Source organism: Amblyomma maculatum, unplaced genomic scaffold, assembly GCF_055883805.1.
Source record: "Amblyomma maculatum isolate TAMU_Amacu unplaced genomic scaffold, ASM5588380v1 scaffold_13, whole genome shotgun sequence".
NCBI classification, from domain to species: Eukaryota; Metazoa; Arthropoda; class Arachnida; order Ixodida; family Ixodidae; genus Amblyomma; species Amblyomma maculatum.
The window spans coordinates 20,995,177-21,013,098 of NW_028146738.1; the positions used below are offsets into that span (position 1 = coordinate 20,995,177).

General features: G+C 44.3%; 1 protein-coding gene across 1 annotated transcript in view; it reads right to left on the minus strand.

Annotated features, from left to right (window-relative positions):
* Window positions 1-17,922, minus strand: part of bchs (WD repeat and FYVE domain containing 3 bchs) — a 180,707-nt gene that overhangs the window by 12,484 nt on the left and 150,301 nt on the right. Inside the window, exons 63-67 of the mRNA XM_084586055.1 lie at window positions 8,528-8,719; window positions 6,838-7,129; window positions 4,973-5,151; window positions 3,462-3,672; window positions 1,080-1,191 (exon numbers count right to left, since the gene is read on the minus strand). Coding sequence (XP_084442181.1) covers window positions 1,080-1,191; window positions 3,462-3,672; window positions 4,973-5,151; window positions 6,838-7,129; window positions 8,528-8,719 — 986 coding nt within the window. The remainder of the gene's footprint in view (window positions 1-1,079; window positions 1,192-3,461; window positions 3,673-4,972; window positions 5,152-6,837; window positions 7,130-8,527; window positions 8,720-17,922) is intronic.

The window sequence follows — 17,922 nt, forward strand, 5'->3', positions numbered from 1 at the left end:
CTTAAAATTCATATCATCCCGAAATTCGTACCAGCCGTAATCGTATCATCGAGATTCTACTGTACATACATAGTATAAATAACTTCTTTAAGCTTTCATGGACAATTCCCTGTTAATACGTGTGAATGCATTTATATGCTGATGTGCAATAAACTGATCAACACAGTGCTTTTATAATTTTTGGTTACAAGAGACCTTGCTTACAATAGACATCTTTTTCGGGTCCCTTGAGTGTCTCTTGTAACGAGGTTTTACCAGCACACAAGCTAGACTATGAACGAAGTTCACAGGCAGCAAATGATGATGGTGAAAATTTTTATGTTTACCGGCCCACTTAACCACGTGAGGAGCAGTTGCAAGCTGGTTTGAGCCTCGGTCAGAAAGTGCTGCATTTTTAAAGCATTTGATGGAATAGAAGATAGTTCACTGTATAAGGAGGCCAGTAACAAGGAGACTAGCTACAATAAGTGAACAGCAGCAGATTCATGGCAACTAGGTGTCATCTGCAAACGTTTTGTAGCTGCTACTGCTGCTCTCAATTTTCTTAGTTTTCTGGTCAGCTTGCATATGAGAAAAGTTTTTTTTTTCCAGGCCTTTCAGGTGCTGGTTTAGGTTTGAGCACTCAGTACATACGGCATCTTTTCATTGATGAATGGACTGTTGCAACACAGTAAAATCTGACATCACAGGTAGCACGCACCAATGCTTTTGTTCACGTATAGGTATATATAGAAGGGCACACATAAATATGAATATTTTTGCACAGAACTAATGCAACAGTCCCAGACACATGCTAAGACTACAATTACATTGTTAAATGCAAGATTGCTGTCCTGCAGCTGGTGTCACATTTATTTCTGGTTTTTCAATGTTGCCGGTGTCCAAATGTCACTGCGATCATGTGTTGCAGTTCCTCGTAATGGCATATGTGAAAAGAAGTCTGTTCTGTGGCATTTCTAACATGACTGTTATGAGGTCTGATACTCTCACACCAGGCTTTTGCTGTGCAGAAAAGAAATTGGGGTCCTTGAAAATCAGTTAGCCATTTGTAGACAGAATTCATAAGTGCTGTGACTTACTTAGACACAGCCAGAGCAGTGACAGCTGCAGGTTCATTGTTGTCTTTTCTATCAAATGCCGTGTGCATGGTCAGCTTGCTTCGAAACACAAGCTGGCATGACCACTTGAAACCTGGAACAATATCAGAAGGCTGATATAGTCTTCCAAAAATTATTCACAGCTTTCCTACCCACAAATTCAAACCAATGGTTGTAAAAATAGGGCAAACCAAAAGGAAAACACAGTGATGAGCATTAATTCTACACAATGAGGATTTCGGTTATTTTTTTGATGGCATGTCACCACTTTTTTTTTTTGGTTCTCTCAACTTAGAAGTAATATAAAATAATTAACAGCAACCATTTTCTTGTTGCAAATAAAACACTAAAAAATCCCAACGCTTTCTTAAGTATTGACAACAGCTGATGCAATCAGTCCACTTGTATCTTCTCTTTCTACACACCATCCCGCCACCCCTATATACTTTCCAGCTAATCATATTCAAACAACTGTGCTATGAACAACATAAAACATGAGAAGCATCAGTCACACTACTTATGCCCATTGCAGGACAAAGGCTTGGTCCTGCACGAGCTGCAACCACCTCATGCCCACAGACTTCCTAATTTCCTCTGCGAGTGCAGTGAATGCTCGCCTGTTTCTTCCCCTTCCCTATTTCTTGCTGCACTTTTATTCCCTTTTACTTTCTGAACGGACCACGCCGCATCCTTTTTATGTTTGTACAGCTTCGCTTTTTTTTTTTCATACACACTGCGTGCTTTCTTTCACGGCTTCGAGGCCTCCGTAAAGTAGTCTTCTCCTCAATGCTGCTAAGCGTGGTGGTAAAGCCACTTAAACAAACACTCGGTGTTATTTTTCTGTTTTCAAATACAAAAACTCTTTGCTTCGCGATTCTAGGTAGTGCATGGGCGGCGATGTCATATCGTGAGAGTTGTCGCCACGGCCAGGCGCAATTTACTATAACCGATGTTTACCAAAAGCGTCTTTACTATAAAGGGGGAAAAATGTACAGTTGTCTATGGAACATGAACTGGGACTTCAGTTTCACTTTACTCTATCAGAGTTTTACTATATCAGAGTTTTACTATAGCAGGGTTATACTACTACTAGCTACACTTGGTGACAGCTTTTCTTAGCAGTGCAGGGAAGGCTACAGCAGTGAAAGTTTGACTGCACTGGTGCGCCCTGGCAACGTGGCACCCTGCTCACTCTCAATAACTTCACATCATTGTTTGGAGCAGCCGGTGCCATTTAGGAAAGCTCCTTGTAATTGGGCGCATTTAACAAATTCTGGATCTTGAAAGTTGTCAGTTATATTACAAACATGCCTTCAACAATCATTGCTGACATCATATCATTTTAGGAGGAAATTCATACTGCAAGCGAGGACAACATTCCGCTACACAGGAAAAGACTGTGTGCTTCAGCTCTATAGCTTCCACTCCCCTGACAAAAAAAGTTGCCACAGAGGCTGTCAATGCTTTAAAGCCCATGCACTTAACTCCAGGGAAAACTCCAGTGATATAAATATAGTAAATAAACAATAAAGGCAGACATTAGCCAAAAGTACCACACTGCTGTCACAGCTGCACATTTATCAAAGCTGGCCTGCTAAAGCAGTTACTTCCAGACTTCTAGGCACCAATTACATGCCTAATGCATCGCATCAGGAATTCTTTGGTCACAGTGAAGCCTGAAAAAGCAGCTACCGTAAATAATAATAATAAAAAAAAGTATATGTTGAGCAATCAAATCAAGGTCTCCTGAGTGGAATCATAGTCACGTGACTCGACAGACAGGTATAAATGAAAGCCAGACATGACAGCACCTAACATGTTTCTAGCTCATCACTTGTTGCCCACACACATTCACGACAGCCTCAAGTTTTGCATGCAGCATTTACTGAGCTTAGTCAGCTATTGCACAAATATTAAGTAAGAATACCTTCTTGCAAGCTTAGCACTAACTTTCCAGCAGCCACTTTGCTGTGGCCATAATAGTATTACTGATGTGTCTGTGTTCCCACAGATTGCACATGAATGTGATGAGCTCAAATGGATATCAAAATTTTGACTGATCCTTGATTAATCAGCACATGACAAGGGGTGATCTGAAAATTATGGGACTATTGCAGCCATATACACAGAAACAATATTAGTGCAGCGTAAAAGTAGACGGTTATCTAAGCTTAGCTCAAGAGGCAGCTCAAAATATTAACAATTTTTGACAGACAAATGCACTCACTTAATAAATGCATTAAAAAAAAAAGATGATTGGTCAGACTAACAGCAGGCACAATGTCTTACCATACATGAATTACATTCTTTCCCCTTACTCGAACCAGTACAAATTAAGTGTTCTGACCAGCTGACAGAACTCACCTTCTCTCAATATGTTCCTTCTGCGTCTCAGCTTGCGGACATCAATGCTCTTGTTTACTTCCAGTGCATCAGCCTCATTTATCATAACAAAGCTGTCAGTCAGTGAATTCTCTGACTTGCTGATACGAAGAGCAGCCCCTTTGGCATCCTCAGCTGTGCTTCCACCAGCACTCCTTGTATCCTCAGGAATGGTCAGTGTTGATTTTGTTATCTGCATAATTCAGGGTACATGAGTATAACGGCCTGGGGGGCGAGTTGGTGCATGATGGAATTGAACGGTGGCGCAACACGAAAACGGACACAGACAAGAAGGGGACGCCACATGCGCACACTACCAACTATTTATTAAACGGAAAGGTGGCATATTTATACGTCCATCTCAAGCATCACACTCATCGCCACAGTCCGCTCCAAACCCAACACGTGAACGCCGAGCAGCACCAACAGGAAATCAGACAAGATATTTCTAACCTCAGTAGATAAACTTAGGGTTCTGACTGCTTTTGCTTAACTGTTTTGACTCTGCTTTTGCTACGATTGTTTTATCGTTTTATTTTTTATTTGTTAGGGTTTGGGCTGGTCGCTTCTCATGTCTTACTCTGCTGTTTTCGGTCCACACTGCATTTGCTATGAGATATGGCCTGCCTTCCGTTTTTTTAAAAAAAGAAATTTTTTTTTCTCCCGTTTTTGATAGTTTATCTACTGAGGTTAGAAATATCTTGTCTGATTTCCTGTTGGTGCTGCTCGGCGTTCACGTGTTGGGTTTGGAGCGGACTGTGGCGATGAGTGTGATGCTTGAGATGGACGTATAAATATGCCACCTTTCCGTTTAATAAATAGTTGGTAATGTGCGCATGTGGTGTCCCCTTCTTGTCTGTGTCCGTTTTCGTGTTGCACCGCCGTTCAATTCCAGGGTACATGATGTTATGTGAAGTCTGCATCACAAAGCCTTTCAGGCTTTATTTCACGGCCTTAACACTTGAGCACAACTTAAACAATTCAAGTTAGAATGAGAGAAAGAAGATGGCTACACAGCATGAAAGAGTGCTGAAAAAGGTATGATGGGGAGCTAAGTTTGCAAGCCGACCCAACGTTTCAACAAGTGGACTTGTCTTCGTCTGGGGCCTAGGTGAAGACAAGTCTACTTGTCGAAACATTCGCTTGGCTTGCGAACTTAGCTCCCTTTCATTCCTTGTTCAATGCTCTTTCATCAAAAAATTTCAGAAAGACAAAAGTAAATGTCAGTAAAACCAAAATTCAGTAAGGCATGATGACATAACAGGCATACAGTAGTTTCCTAATCTTTCGCAAACAAATCAACCCCCCCCCCCCCCCCCCGCCAAAAAAAAAGGGGGGGGGGGAGGGGGGATCCAACAATTTCATGTTTCATATCAGATAATTCAGGAGCCACAAGTTAAGAAAGGGTTGGTACGCTGTAATGCCACTGTAAGTACACTGTCCCCATTCCCTCCCTTTCTGGCTGTGTGAAGAGACTCATTGACAAGTGTTACCTGTGTCTCGGCCTCCGCAGCTGCCTTTGACGGCTGCTGAGTGCTGAGAAGGCCCACCACTGTCTTGGAATGCTGGAGCAGGGAAGGTCGGCGGTCCTGAGAAGATCGTCTCCAGCCACTCTCACCACTGCTACCAGAGAGTGGGGAGGCAGCCCCTCGTCCGTAGCTCTTGACAGAGTCTGCAAGAGAGCAGCACGCACGTTTCTTTCACAGCATCAGCTGGTAACCGGAAGTTGTCCACACACTGCACAGCCTCCATAGAACCTTCACAATGGCTGGAAAAGCAAAATGCACACTGGAACCTATTTCAATCCCCTGCGTGATGGTTGTCCGATAGATGATAGCCTTGCACGTAGGTAAAGCATGAATGCCACAAGCTTAGGATGGCTACTTTTTCTGATGTGCAACTCACTTACAGATCTGATATTATTTTTTATTTATCTCAAACATGAATCGCACATATTTTTTAAGCAAACCTCTATGCAAGGTGTGCTTATAAGAGGCTTGGCCACAAGAGTTTGCTAAAAATGCTGCCAGGAGGCTTGCCAGTATGAATCTGTCAAGCTGTGTCGTGTTTAGTAGCAAAAATCCTCCACACTGGTCTTGTGCTGTGGCCTGTCATCGTAAGGAATGTCACAATGTGGCTATGTTTGCATATGAAGTAACAAAACAAAAACTGCAGCAATGTCTGCTCAAAGTTACAAGTCTTGTGGCGTCATGTTGCTGTATGCATTATGGAAATTCTGCAGAAAATATCTGAAACAACATACAGTTTTACCATGTGCAATAAGTGTCAGTTGGCATTGAAATTGTATCACTTTGATTGCACTTTGGCATAATATTTAATGCGAAAGCTTTACCAATCTCAAAAATCAAAAAGCTCTCGGCGATGTTTCCATTAACATGGTACCAAAACCCAATTGTCGTTGACAGTGATACAAAGCCAGCGGCACATGTGGAAAGGGAGAGATGCGGCCCATCGAAGCAAGCGTACAAGGGGAGTAGTGGTGACTAAGTACGGTCATCGGCCGCTGAAGCTCATGCCAAGAACAACCTTTACGCCTTGATATACTAAAAAAATCATGCATTTCAGAAATAACTTCATTATTTCATTAACGTCATTGCATCGAGGTTTTTGTGTAGAGTAGCCGCCATCGCCGGGATCATATCCATGTCTTCGCAATCAGCAGTTGAGCACTCTAACCACTGAGCCACTGCGGCAAGGCAAGACAGGCTTGAGTTATCCCAAGTGCATAAGTACTATAAGCACCACAATTATACAAGAATGAAATGACTATCTCAACATGTCTTTGCGTGCCAGCAAATAAAACGGATACTGCAGGAAATGCTGCTCTAGAGGTCAGAATGTCTCTCCGGACTTTGAACCATCGCATATGCTATCAACGTCCACACACCAGGGGGCTCAGCGCTTTACAGAGGGGCATAAGTTTTTTCTTTTTTTTTTTTTTCCTTGTGCTGCCTCTATAGCATTCTGTGCTCGCAAAAATTTTGTTGTATTCAAACTATGGCATGAAACTACTTCATTAAATCGTGGGAAGAAATACACACACTTTAATGGAAGCAAGACATTAAAGCAAAAAAAAAAAAAGATTTTTGCATTGTGAACTTCCTTATATCAACGTTGGTTATATTGAGCTACTGCCCACAAACTTTTCACGAAAGAAAATGAAAGCAGACTTCACTACCATGCATGCACTTTAAACAAGGGCTTGGCCTAGGAACTTCTGAAACAAGTGGCAAATTGTTGGCAAGCATGATGCTGACAGATGAGAATGAATGCATGTGTGGGAAAAAGGAAGTCTCCAAAAAAGGGCACTGTTAACCAATGCATCCAAAACGCTTACCATCATCCTCTGACAGTGAGCTGTCTGAGCCACACTTGATAAGCACAGCAGCTGAGGTGTGCTGCGTTCGAAAACTGTCCACATCATCCGTGTCAACGGCGCTAAGCTTGCGAACTATTCTCTCGGCCATTGTTTCCTGCAGTGGGGCTGGCTGTGTGGGTGGTGGTGAGGAAGACTTTTCGGGGGTCGTAGCCACACAGGGTTCTTCAACAACTGCCGGTGTGACAGCTGTGCTGCTCGGGTTTGGCTTCTTGCCCTCAATAGGAATTTGCACATAATCAGCAGACCACATCTGTAAAATTGGCCAAAGTGTATTAGGCTCTCAAGACTTCATCAGCGCTGTACTTAAGTCTAAAATAATGTGATGTAAATACCCTTGCGTGCTACTGATAACATGAACTGCAATGAAATGCAATCAGCAAGGGGATAACTGAAGGAGTGTCTACACCCTCTTATTGTTTTCCCATTCTACAAACCTCAGGCAGTACTAAACACCTATGACAAAGAAAAATAATATTCCAGTGCACAGTTTTCAAAAAGCCTAAAGCAACAAAATTCGGTTCACATACAGCACTTCGCACATTCCCAAGATGTCATGAACAAGCACCGGCAGGATATAGAGACTGAATTACTATAGCATAAGATAAATAGCCATGTACTAACAAGTCAATTAATGTTTTTTTTTAACAAAAAGAACATGGCAAACTATTTTGGCGACAGAACTGACGCTGGTGGCATGTCAACAACTTCAGTACTTTCTACCAGCTCATGTCACCTAACCTATAGGCTTAGCTTAGTCAGTGACCAAGATGACCCACTTTCCCAAAATGGCATCCTCCTAGTTGTGTCACCAGTCATTGTTACAGTAAAATCTGATTAATTTGACCCCCGTTAATTTAGAAATTTGATTAATTCAACTAGGATCGCAGTCCCCGCCAATGCCCATGCAAGTCCATGGCATTGGAAAGCCATTTATTCAGACATAAAATGGGCTCACTATGGTTAATTTGGATGGGAGATCACGTCAAGGCATGACCCGCACAGCTAGCGATTATCGAAATAGACTTCCCTTAACCTGATTTGAATGAAACAGCGATGAACGCGAACTTCATTCGTGTTATGGCAGGCACGGCAATGGCTGGAAATTTCCCATGATCAAATAACGCTCCGTAACATAGTTTCGGTTTTTCCGCCTTAATTTCACGCCATCCCGCGGCTGCAACTGGGCGCGCGCATCGGCAACACCTTTGTTGGCATCGACCAGTCACACTATTTTGTACACTGCTTGGCGCGTTGTCGTTTTTATTTTTATTTTGGGGTGGCATCATGATCTTTTATTGCATATTAATATATCCTTCGCGCACATCCACATGCTACCTCAAGTAGGCTGGAGCTGCTTGCTGGTACTGCAACTATAGTGACTATAGCGCTGGTTTGCCTTATTTTTACTGCTACTGACATAAATATGCTAAAGTTATCAGGTTGGTTGTTTGACACTGAACTATATTTAACTTACACTTTTTAATTAAACTTTTTTTTTTTTCAAAATTCAGCAACAATAATTAACTGCTGGACTGAGCAGAATTTGTATTTAACTAGAAAGCAGATAAACTTACGACAAATCCTCTTGATAAAAAAAATAATACAAAAAAAAATAAATAAATAAAATTGCCACAATACAAGAACATACCCTGACAACACCATCACTAGAGCCTGTCATGATGACGTTCTGGTTGTCCCATTCATTTAGCTGTGAAAAGCAAACACAAAGTATTTGCTGCAGGCGGTCACTGCGGCCAGTGGCAGTGTTCACGCTGGCCACCTCTTGGCCGTTGATGGTCCACAGAGTAATATGAGTGCCAGCACATGTTGCCAAGTCCCCCTGAACATGACAAAATACACAGAAACAATAATTTTCACCAAAACATGCACATGCAGAAAAAGCAGTGTTTGAGAACTGTAGCTTAATGACTTCAGTCCAGCCAAAATAAAACCTGACAACCGTTTACATATAATGTACAGTCATGAGCAAAAGTGGTATACAACATACAGCCGGTGGTGGAAAACTGCATTACAACGCCACCTAGCAACAGCTATCTGGGACCGAGACAATTGTGGCGGTGCTACATTTTACTGACATGCATGTGTCGCTGTCGCTAGATGGCGTTTGGATACAGTTTGCCTGAGCTCCGCCACCAGCTGAATGTTGTATACCACGTTTGCTCATGACTGTACATATAACTGATTTGACCTTCATAGAGTTACATCGCACAACATGCGAGATCTCTGTTTTAAAGTGCTTTGTGGCCATTCACGAGAAAACAGTAAAGGAGTGCCAGTTACTCTCCCCATGAACACTGGCTGTGCACAAAAACAAACAGCTGGCCAATTTCAAAACAGTCACATCAACAGTAATTCGCCCACACACGGTAAAGATGCTTCAGTCACATTTCAAAAAGTCCCTGAAGCTTCCCTTTTTTTTTTTTTGAAACGTAACAATTTTTACGATATTAACTGTGCAGATAAACTACTGACCAGCATCAACGCAGTGGCTCTACCAGTGATGAAGTTTTCAGTGTTCTCACAATAAGATACATAAAAAATTCAAACGAAACAAGAAATAATCTGTTTACTGCGAATTGCTTTAATGAAAGATGTGTGGATCAAGCAAAGCAACATCTGTTGTTTTCCATGCCAGCATAAAATTTAATGGTAAAGATTGCTGCCTGAAGAATCCTTTATTTAGGCTTTGGAATTGAATTAGTTTATTGATTCCTCGTACAAGCGAGAGGAGGCAGGGACTAAAGGCTATGTGAAAGCCTGACAGAGGTCCCCGCCCCCCACACAGATTCTGGCATTAAAAATTAAAAACATATCAGTAACAGTTTGTCATTTCACACACTGTTAGGATAAAAACGCACATAATACCGACAGTGAAAAATGGTTACAATTACTTCTACCATATACTAATTACATAAGAAAAATGTTCATCTCAAAATCATACATTTCGCACAAAACATTTTCATCTACATGGAACAATTTAAGAAAATAAAACTGATATGAATACACATGAACAGTTCCTATAACTTATGAAAAACAACCTACTGAGATGGCTGTACACACTAAGAAAAATAAGTGCTATTATTAAATTGGTGCTATTATTCACATACCCCATGGATATTAGTGCATAAAGATCAGCTGCATACTGGTACACCAAACTTCTTGTGAGAGGCTTGCACTAGGAAAGTGCCTGGTAATTACATTAATCTCATTATCTTTATCCATCACTTGAAATCCTCTAAATATGTATACAGTCGACGACTGATTTTTTGGACTCTCAACGGACTGCGAAAATGTCCGAAAAAACAAATGTGCACCAAAAAAGCTCACTTTATTGCCTATTACTGATTTTGAAGATGGAAAAAGTCATGAATGCTTTTCTGCACCGCCCTCCGCTTCCGTGCTAACAGGTCCGCCTGAATTTCGGCGAGAGTCTCGTAGTGTCGCCATAAGCCAATGAAAGGGTTACGAGCGTTTGCATCAGCTCAGCTTGCGTTGGCTGCACTGTTGCAGGTGAGTCATCGTCGTCGTTGCTCTCAGACTCCGCAAGCACTTGGCGAATAATTTCTGCATCTGTGAGCCCAGCGCACAGTTCCAACTTGTGGTCCACATCTGTGAACTCTAGAAACGAGACAGTCGATGAAATTTCGACACTTGTAATGCGAAGGTCGTCAATGAGCTGCTCATTGCCTGACAGCTGTTCGACGACGCTCTCCTCGTCCAAGGCAGCCGATTCGTCATTCAGTACAAAGGCCGCGTGGCGAAAGCAACTGCGCAGCGTTGTGGGTGCCACCGACTTCCACGCATCAGCGAGCACATTAAGCGCTCCAAGCAAATCGACAGACTAAGTTTTCCCACTGTCGAGGCACACCACCACACGCGAAAGCAAGCGTGATCGATAGTTGACCTTGAGGTTTCGAATCACACCTTGGTCCATTGGCTCCAGGACACGTCGTGTTCGGTGGCAAAAGCTTGACGCGCACAGCTTTCAAGTTGTGAATGTGCCCGCGTGCAGCGCTGTTGTCAACAAACAACAAAACTCGGCAGCCTTCTTGGTCAAACTTACGATCCAGTTTTCTCACGTAGCTTTCAAAAAGCTCCTGCATTATCCACGCCTTCTTGTCAGTCTCGTACAAGACAGGCAGGGTCTTTACGCCTTTGAAGCATTTTGGGGCTTTCGACTTGCCGATGACGAGCAGCGGCAGCTTTTCTGTTCCCGACATGTTGCTGCAGACCAAAACTGTAATCCACTCCTTACTATGTTTCCCACCATGGCAGGGGTCACCAGCAAAGGCAAGAGTCTTCTTCGGCATAAGCTTAAAAAAAAGCCCGGTCTCGTCGCAGTTGAACATGTCACTTGGCGAGTACTCTTGTTAGAGCGACTGCAGCTTCTCAGAGCGATAGTCCGCGACAATACTCAGCTCAACAGCTGCACTTTCGCCGCACAGTTTTTTAAATGAGGTTGAAATGTTTTTTTATAGCCAGCCGTCGCTGACCTTAACACCTTCAATGTTCATTTGAAGTGCCGTCGTCTCAGCTTTCTGTTTGAGGAGGCCACCGGAGACAGGAACCTTGCTGGCCACTATTGACTTGAGCCATACGAGGAGGGCATCCTCGAGCTTTGGGTAGGTGCCTTTGCTTACATTCTTCTGATGACACCCAGTCGACTTCTCTGCTGGCTCCAAAATTTCTGCTTGTTTTTTATGTAGTCTGAAATAGTTTGTCTCGAAATGCAGAACTCTTTCGCGACGTCTGCATGTGATCGGCCACCTGCCACAAGCTTCACAATACAGTCGAACCCGGTTATATCGAACCCGGATATATTGAGCCCGGATATATCGAATTTTGGTTATATCGAACTCACGAAATATCCCCTTGAAAATCCCATGTAAAAGTATAGGAAAGTCGCGTCATATATCGAACTCAATTTCACCGGTCGTTCGATATATCGAACTCCGCACCACGCACTGGAAAGTGGGCCTTCCCCGAAGAAGATCGCATAACCCTTGGCCGTTTGCCGCGTGACGTTTTCAAGCCACGCGCGGAAGGAATGAGAGGGGACAGTTCGGCGACGGCTGGTCTGGGCAGCTCAGCGCCCACTCCCCAAAGGCGCGCGCATCTGACAAGCAGTTGTCGTTTCCCGCGCTTGTCGTTTCCCGCGCACCAACACATGACATTTACAAGCCATGTGCGTGGGTGTGCCCATTCTTTTGCCAAGCTATCTCTCTCCTTCAGCACGCGCAACGCATGCGCCAAGCCAGCTTAGCCCGTTTTCGGACAGATGTCGGACGCTTTCTCCAGCGTGTGTTGCGGAACCTTCTGCGTGCGGCGGCTGAGCGGCTGACGTGGCTATGGCGCCTGCGGATGTTAAGAAGCGGCAACTCTCTCTCTGTTTTTTTTTTGTTTTGTTGTTCTTTTTTTCCGAGAGTCATTCTTTCTTATCGTTGTGCTGTACGCGCAGCGTAGCGTAAGATATGGCGGCTGCGGACGTTAAGAAGCGGCAGGGTCTTTTTTTTTTTTTTTCGCGGGGATGTTTATTTTTTATTTTTTTTTATCATTATCCTTGCATGTATGAATCAGCGAAAGCGCGTGGTCAGCTGCTGCGATCATGACGCCCGCCCCAAGCGCGGCGTGATAAATCGAACCAGACTTGTGCAATCAAACCATCACGAGCACTCTGCCAAGTTCGCTCCCCGCCACTGGAGGAGCTATAAGATAAACGCGCCTCGACGTTATCGCTGCGCAGCATCTTGGCACGCTGCCAATGAGCTGTGGATGAGACGACCGAAACGGACTGACACGCGCCATCGACATGCAAGCGAATATGCTCGCGATTTTTGCCGCCGCGGCGACACTGAAATTTTGTTTTGAGCTGCCGCGCTCGAGCAGCGAGAGGGACGCAGTTCCAACAAGTTCGAAAATTTTCGTTCTGTCGCTGCCGCTCGTCGCTGAGATCGCTCAATCGCTTGCATGTGAGCGCGCTGGCCTTAACGCATGTTTTTTTTTTTTTTTTCAAATTCTCGGGTGCAAAAGTGGAGGGTGGGTTCATCATGCGAGTGGGTTGATTACGCGACAAATACGGTATCGTTTTTTCGCATCATAAGTGCGGTCACAAGCCGATTTCTGTATAGCGAATTATCAATATATCGAACTATTTCGCGATCCCCTTCGATCGATATATCCGGGTTCGACTGTAGCCGCTTTCTTCGCCATCGACATGGCGAGGTATTTTCCTCGCTTCATCGGTGCCTTCGAGGCCGGCGACAACATCGATGATTGCTTTTCCATTATGAACCACTGGATCACAACACCGACTCCGTTGAGTGCCTTCTCGCTGCTAAGCGTTGCAGAAAAAAAAAAAAAAAAAAAGAGCTCCTTATAAAATCCGGAAACAGCTTCTCGAAGAACTGAAGTTGATTCAATTAAATGCGAGCCACAGTAGCGACAGAACGTAGTTCTCGCATCAGCACGACCAAGGCTAGGCGGTATGCTCGACAACGCATGTGAAATGCACGGCAAACACAGAGGAACAACAGGCAGTCGAAGTGATCACGCTAAAAAAAAAAAAAAACCCACTCCGGCAGTGAGCAGCGACGCTGTCCCAGAAGCGGAAGCTGCTAGGCAAATAATATAGCCTAGATCCAGCATAGATTGTAGGATGGATAGTTGGATTTGCGAGAAGAGGAAAATGCGAAGATGAAGAAGACAAAATGGCGAAGACGAAGAAGCTCGCACCTGCTCTGAGAAACGGCGGCTTTGGCAGCAGCAACGTATCTGTAAAGCTATTGCAGTAAAGCCTCATTGCACTTGGTGGAGGTGCCGCCTTTTCTGATCCTGGAGCTCCGCAGTTACACCATAACCAGCCCTGCCACTGTGACTGACACTATGGCTCAACCTGGCCCGCTTGTCCCCAACACCCCCATCTGTTCAGGGCCAGCATGGCAGCACGATCCACCTATCTTCAGTGGCACGGATGACACAAACGTGGAGGACTGGCTGACCTCCTACGAATGAGTGAGTGCGTACAATAAGTGGGACAACAGCGTTAAACTCCCCGTCATCTTCTATTTGTCCGCAAATTTGTGGTTTTGAAACCACGAAGCTGATATTGTCATGGTGTGAAGTCTGATCAGAAGTCACCGCGGGACACAGGAGTCACAGAAGTCACAGTGCGGCAGGAAACTAGCAGGCCCGCTTCAACAGAAGAACTTTGGTTTCTTCGCCTCGAGGAGGCACACGCTCGCAATCAGCACAGAGGGAAGACAAAGAATGCACCGTGTCAATATTTCTACCTGGGCGGTCTTTAAAACTAGCCTCACCGAGGTTTTCGGCTGCTCCACTGTTCGGAAACTATGCCAAACAACGGTTGGGTTCCCAGGCTCAGCAAAAAGACGAAAACTTTACCAGCTACATTGAGGATGTTGTTGACCTATGTAAACGCCTTAATCCGTCGGGATCGACAATGACTCATATCTGATGTTGACAGCCAAGAATCCCCAAACCATTTCTGACGTCATCTCTTTTTGTCAAAGTTATGACGAGCTCCGAAAACAGCGTCTCATCACGCGCCTTAGCATTTGCTCGGAAGACGCCGTTTCGACTCTGGATCTTCCCGCCTCGCCTCAATATCGCGCAACGCTTCTCCAGCAAATTCAGCAGTTTATACGGGAAGAGGTGGCTCGACAGTTGTCTTTTGTTACCTGCCGCCCTGCCACACAATCTCTGTTGCCCCCATTGCAACGCGTCATCCAGGAGCAGGTTGCTGAGATCCTGCCACCCAGCAACCCACCACCTATGGTCGCTGCTCCACTGACTTATGCCGAAATTGCGAGCAGGCTACCGCTTCCACCCGCTATGCCTACGCACGCGACACTGGGCCCCAACTTTTCTAGGCGGCCACCCGTGCTTCAGGGCACACCTGCACAGCCTGCTCGTCCTCGCACCGATCCGCGGTGCGATAACTGCCCCATTTGCTATGTCTGCGGTGTAGCTGGCTGTGTGGCCCGGTGCAGCCATGCACGTCTATCCCATCATTACGTCTACGGGCCCACAACAACGTACGACGAACCTGTCTCCGACCCAGTCTTGCGTCGTCCGTCTTCGCCTCACTCTCCGCCTCATTCCGACTCATACGCACACCGGTCGGCGTCTCCTCGACGCCGGTCCCGCTCTCCTATGACCCGACGCGAATCATCCCTTATGACGGAAAACTAGGCACCGTAGTTCCGAAGGCAAGAACTGCGCCCTCAGCAATCGTGTCAAGCCCTGTCGATTTTATTGAAGTTTTCCTCAAAGGTGTTCCTGCTGATGCCCTTGTTGACATTGGTGCTGCGGTGTCCATGATTAGTCACAATCTGACCCGGCTGACGTTTGGAATGTTCGAAAAATCGAATAGCCCTCCATAGAGTGTCCGAAATTTTGAGCCGCATAATACATTGACATTATAAGATATGTCCTGGTGCAGGGAAAAACTCCGAATAATCAAGCATGTTCGAAAAATCAGTCGTCGACTGTATATGCCTTTCACTTAATTTATTGTAGCACCTCCCAGCGATCATAAAGAAAACGGCAAATGGTACAAAAAATGCTGTAAAAATACAATAAAAATGTGTCAAATCAACAGAAAATGTAGAATGATGGCTCCTATCATGAGGATGCAATACAAATGCACCGTTTGGTCTGAAAAACTCAATTTCTGTCCACAAAGACACATTAATTAGTAATCCTACAGAAAAGCTGGTGGCTCTTTGTGAAGGTCAGAACCATACAACAGGTTCCTATTGTTAGAGTGTGCTGTGCAATTTAAGTGCACGTTAAAAAACCCTAGGTGGTCAAAGCCATTCGGATCCCTTCACTACTACGTCCCCCACAGCCTGAGTTGCTTTAGAACATTGAACCCCATAAAACCAGACCAAAAAATACTCCCGAACAAACCTTCGAAAAATTTTCAGGAGAAGTGGAGCCATGCCTGTGCGATACAGAAGCTTACTTGAAATCAGCAACTATGTACTATTCTGGTCACTGCTAGGCAGCCAGCATGTGAAGTGCACTGTGGTTCAGAGTTGTATGTAACACATTACAAGTAATCAATTACATATTTGTTCATTTTGTTATAAATCAATTACTTTTTCAAGGTAACGTCATGGGTAATTCGATTACTTTTTGCTGTAATTGATTACTGGTAAATAAGGTTACTTTTTTTCTTTCATTATATGCAGCACTAGAAAAAAATAATAGTGGCAATTTTTTTGTTATTATACCTATGATACAGGCTGGACCATCTCTTTGACGAATGAATGTGAAATTCTGCTGGTATCCTTTGAGATTGCCCAATTTAAAGCTAAATGATGACTAGCTCCAGCAATTGTTAGTAGACAAACGGAACGATCCATGTTATGGTTTTGCACCACAGATAGCATCTAATGCTGCGAAGAAATCCCCTGCGACGAGTTTTTCTGGTTTTTCTTGGCCCTATGTGGCACTTTACCAGAGGGCTAAAAACAACAAAACGTGGCTCTTCATAGAGAACCAAGACAACTAGCATCGAAGCATTGTGCAGCCATGACATAGTATGCAATGTGCTCATATGCTCTATGTCACTCTTCCCTCCAGCGCATACATATGCGGCAGCTGATGTCTTCACAAAAAGATGTGAGGAAATTAACGACGGCAGCTCTGAAAAACAACTTTCTTGAAAGTTAACAGCTTGTAATAAACTGTCAAGTGACCTGCACTAGTTCATTGTAGTCTAAGCAAACTTGTGTTATGACAATAAACATTGCAAGGAAAGTAATGCAATGGTAATTATTACTTTTCTGTACACTCAAACCTCGTTATAACGAAGTCTCATTTTGCGCAGACATTCGTTCGTTATATCCGATATTTGTTGTAAAAGTACACACACATATTCCTACAAAACAAGTCTGTTTATAAACCCAAGTAAAGACTACCCTAATATGAAAAACACAGAGTTGAAAAAAATGCACAATTTTTTTCTTTAAAGCGTGGTATAAGCATGCGAAACTCACCTTTCATTTCGCACTGCAAAGCAAAAATAATCACAAAAATTGCGATTTTGGCCACGCAGAACTGATTTAGTTAAAAAACGACGTAATCTTCATTTGGCAGCACTTCATACTATTTGTTAGAACAAATTTCTCAACGAAATCGACACTGTGCAGTGCTTTCCTAATGTCAGCTGATTTGGCCACAGGTAGCTTCTCAAGGTACCTCCTCAATTTCCTCACCATATCGGCCTCGGTGCTGCTGAGAGCTCGCTCTTCGCCTTCTTTTTCACTCTCATCGCTACTCGTAGCATCATCTGATGGAAGCAGCTGATTGACAATTTCTTGGTCGGTCAATTCGGGCACCACAGCCAATTGTCATCAGCAGCGATGAAGTCCTCAGACATAACGTTCAGAACCGCCAGTTGATGCCATGTCGGCTCATCGAAATTGTCCACTTCACGTTCAGAATCGTGGGCGTCGTTGGGCTCAGTCTCTCAGGCGGATGGGCTAGGCCAGCATCGACAAATCAATTTCTTATTGTCGACTGTGCCACTTCGTTCCATGCACCGTACAGCATGTCCACCGTTGTTTTGAGGTTTACGGCCGTTGATATGCCTCTGTCTATGTTAAATAAGAACTACTTAACCAATCGCTTCCGGTAGCAGCATTTCAGTGAGCAAATGATGCCCCTGTTTAATGGCTGCAGCACGGAGGTCGAGTTTGGTGGCAAAAAAACTGGGCAGACCGCTTCAAGAGTTACAGACACCTTATGGGCACAGCAGTTGTCCAATCCAAGGAGAACTTTCCTGCGCTGTTCTGTCATTTCTTTGTCGAAGGCCTTCAGCCGTGCTTCAAAGAGTGACGACGTCATCTATGCCTTCTTATTCGAGCAATAGTCCACTTGGGCATTCCGGGCGTTGTGCAGGCACCTGGGGTGGGCAGATTTACCAATAACAGTCGCCTTTTATCTCACCAATCCATCTTGACACAAACAATGATGGTGACGTGGTTTTTGCTT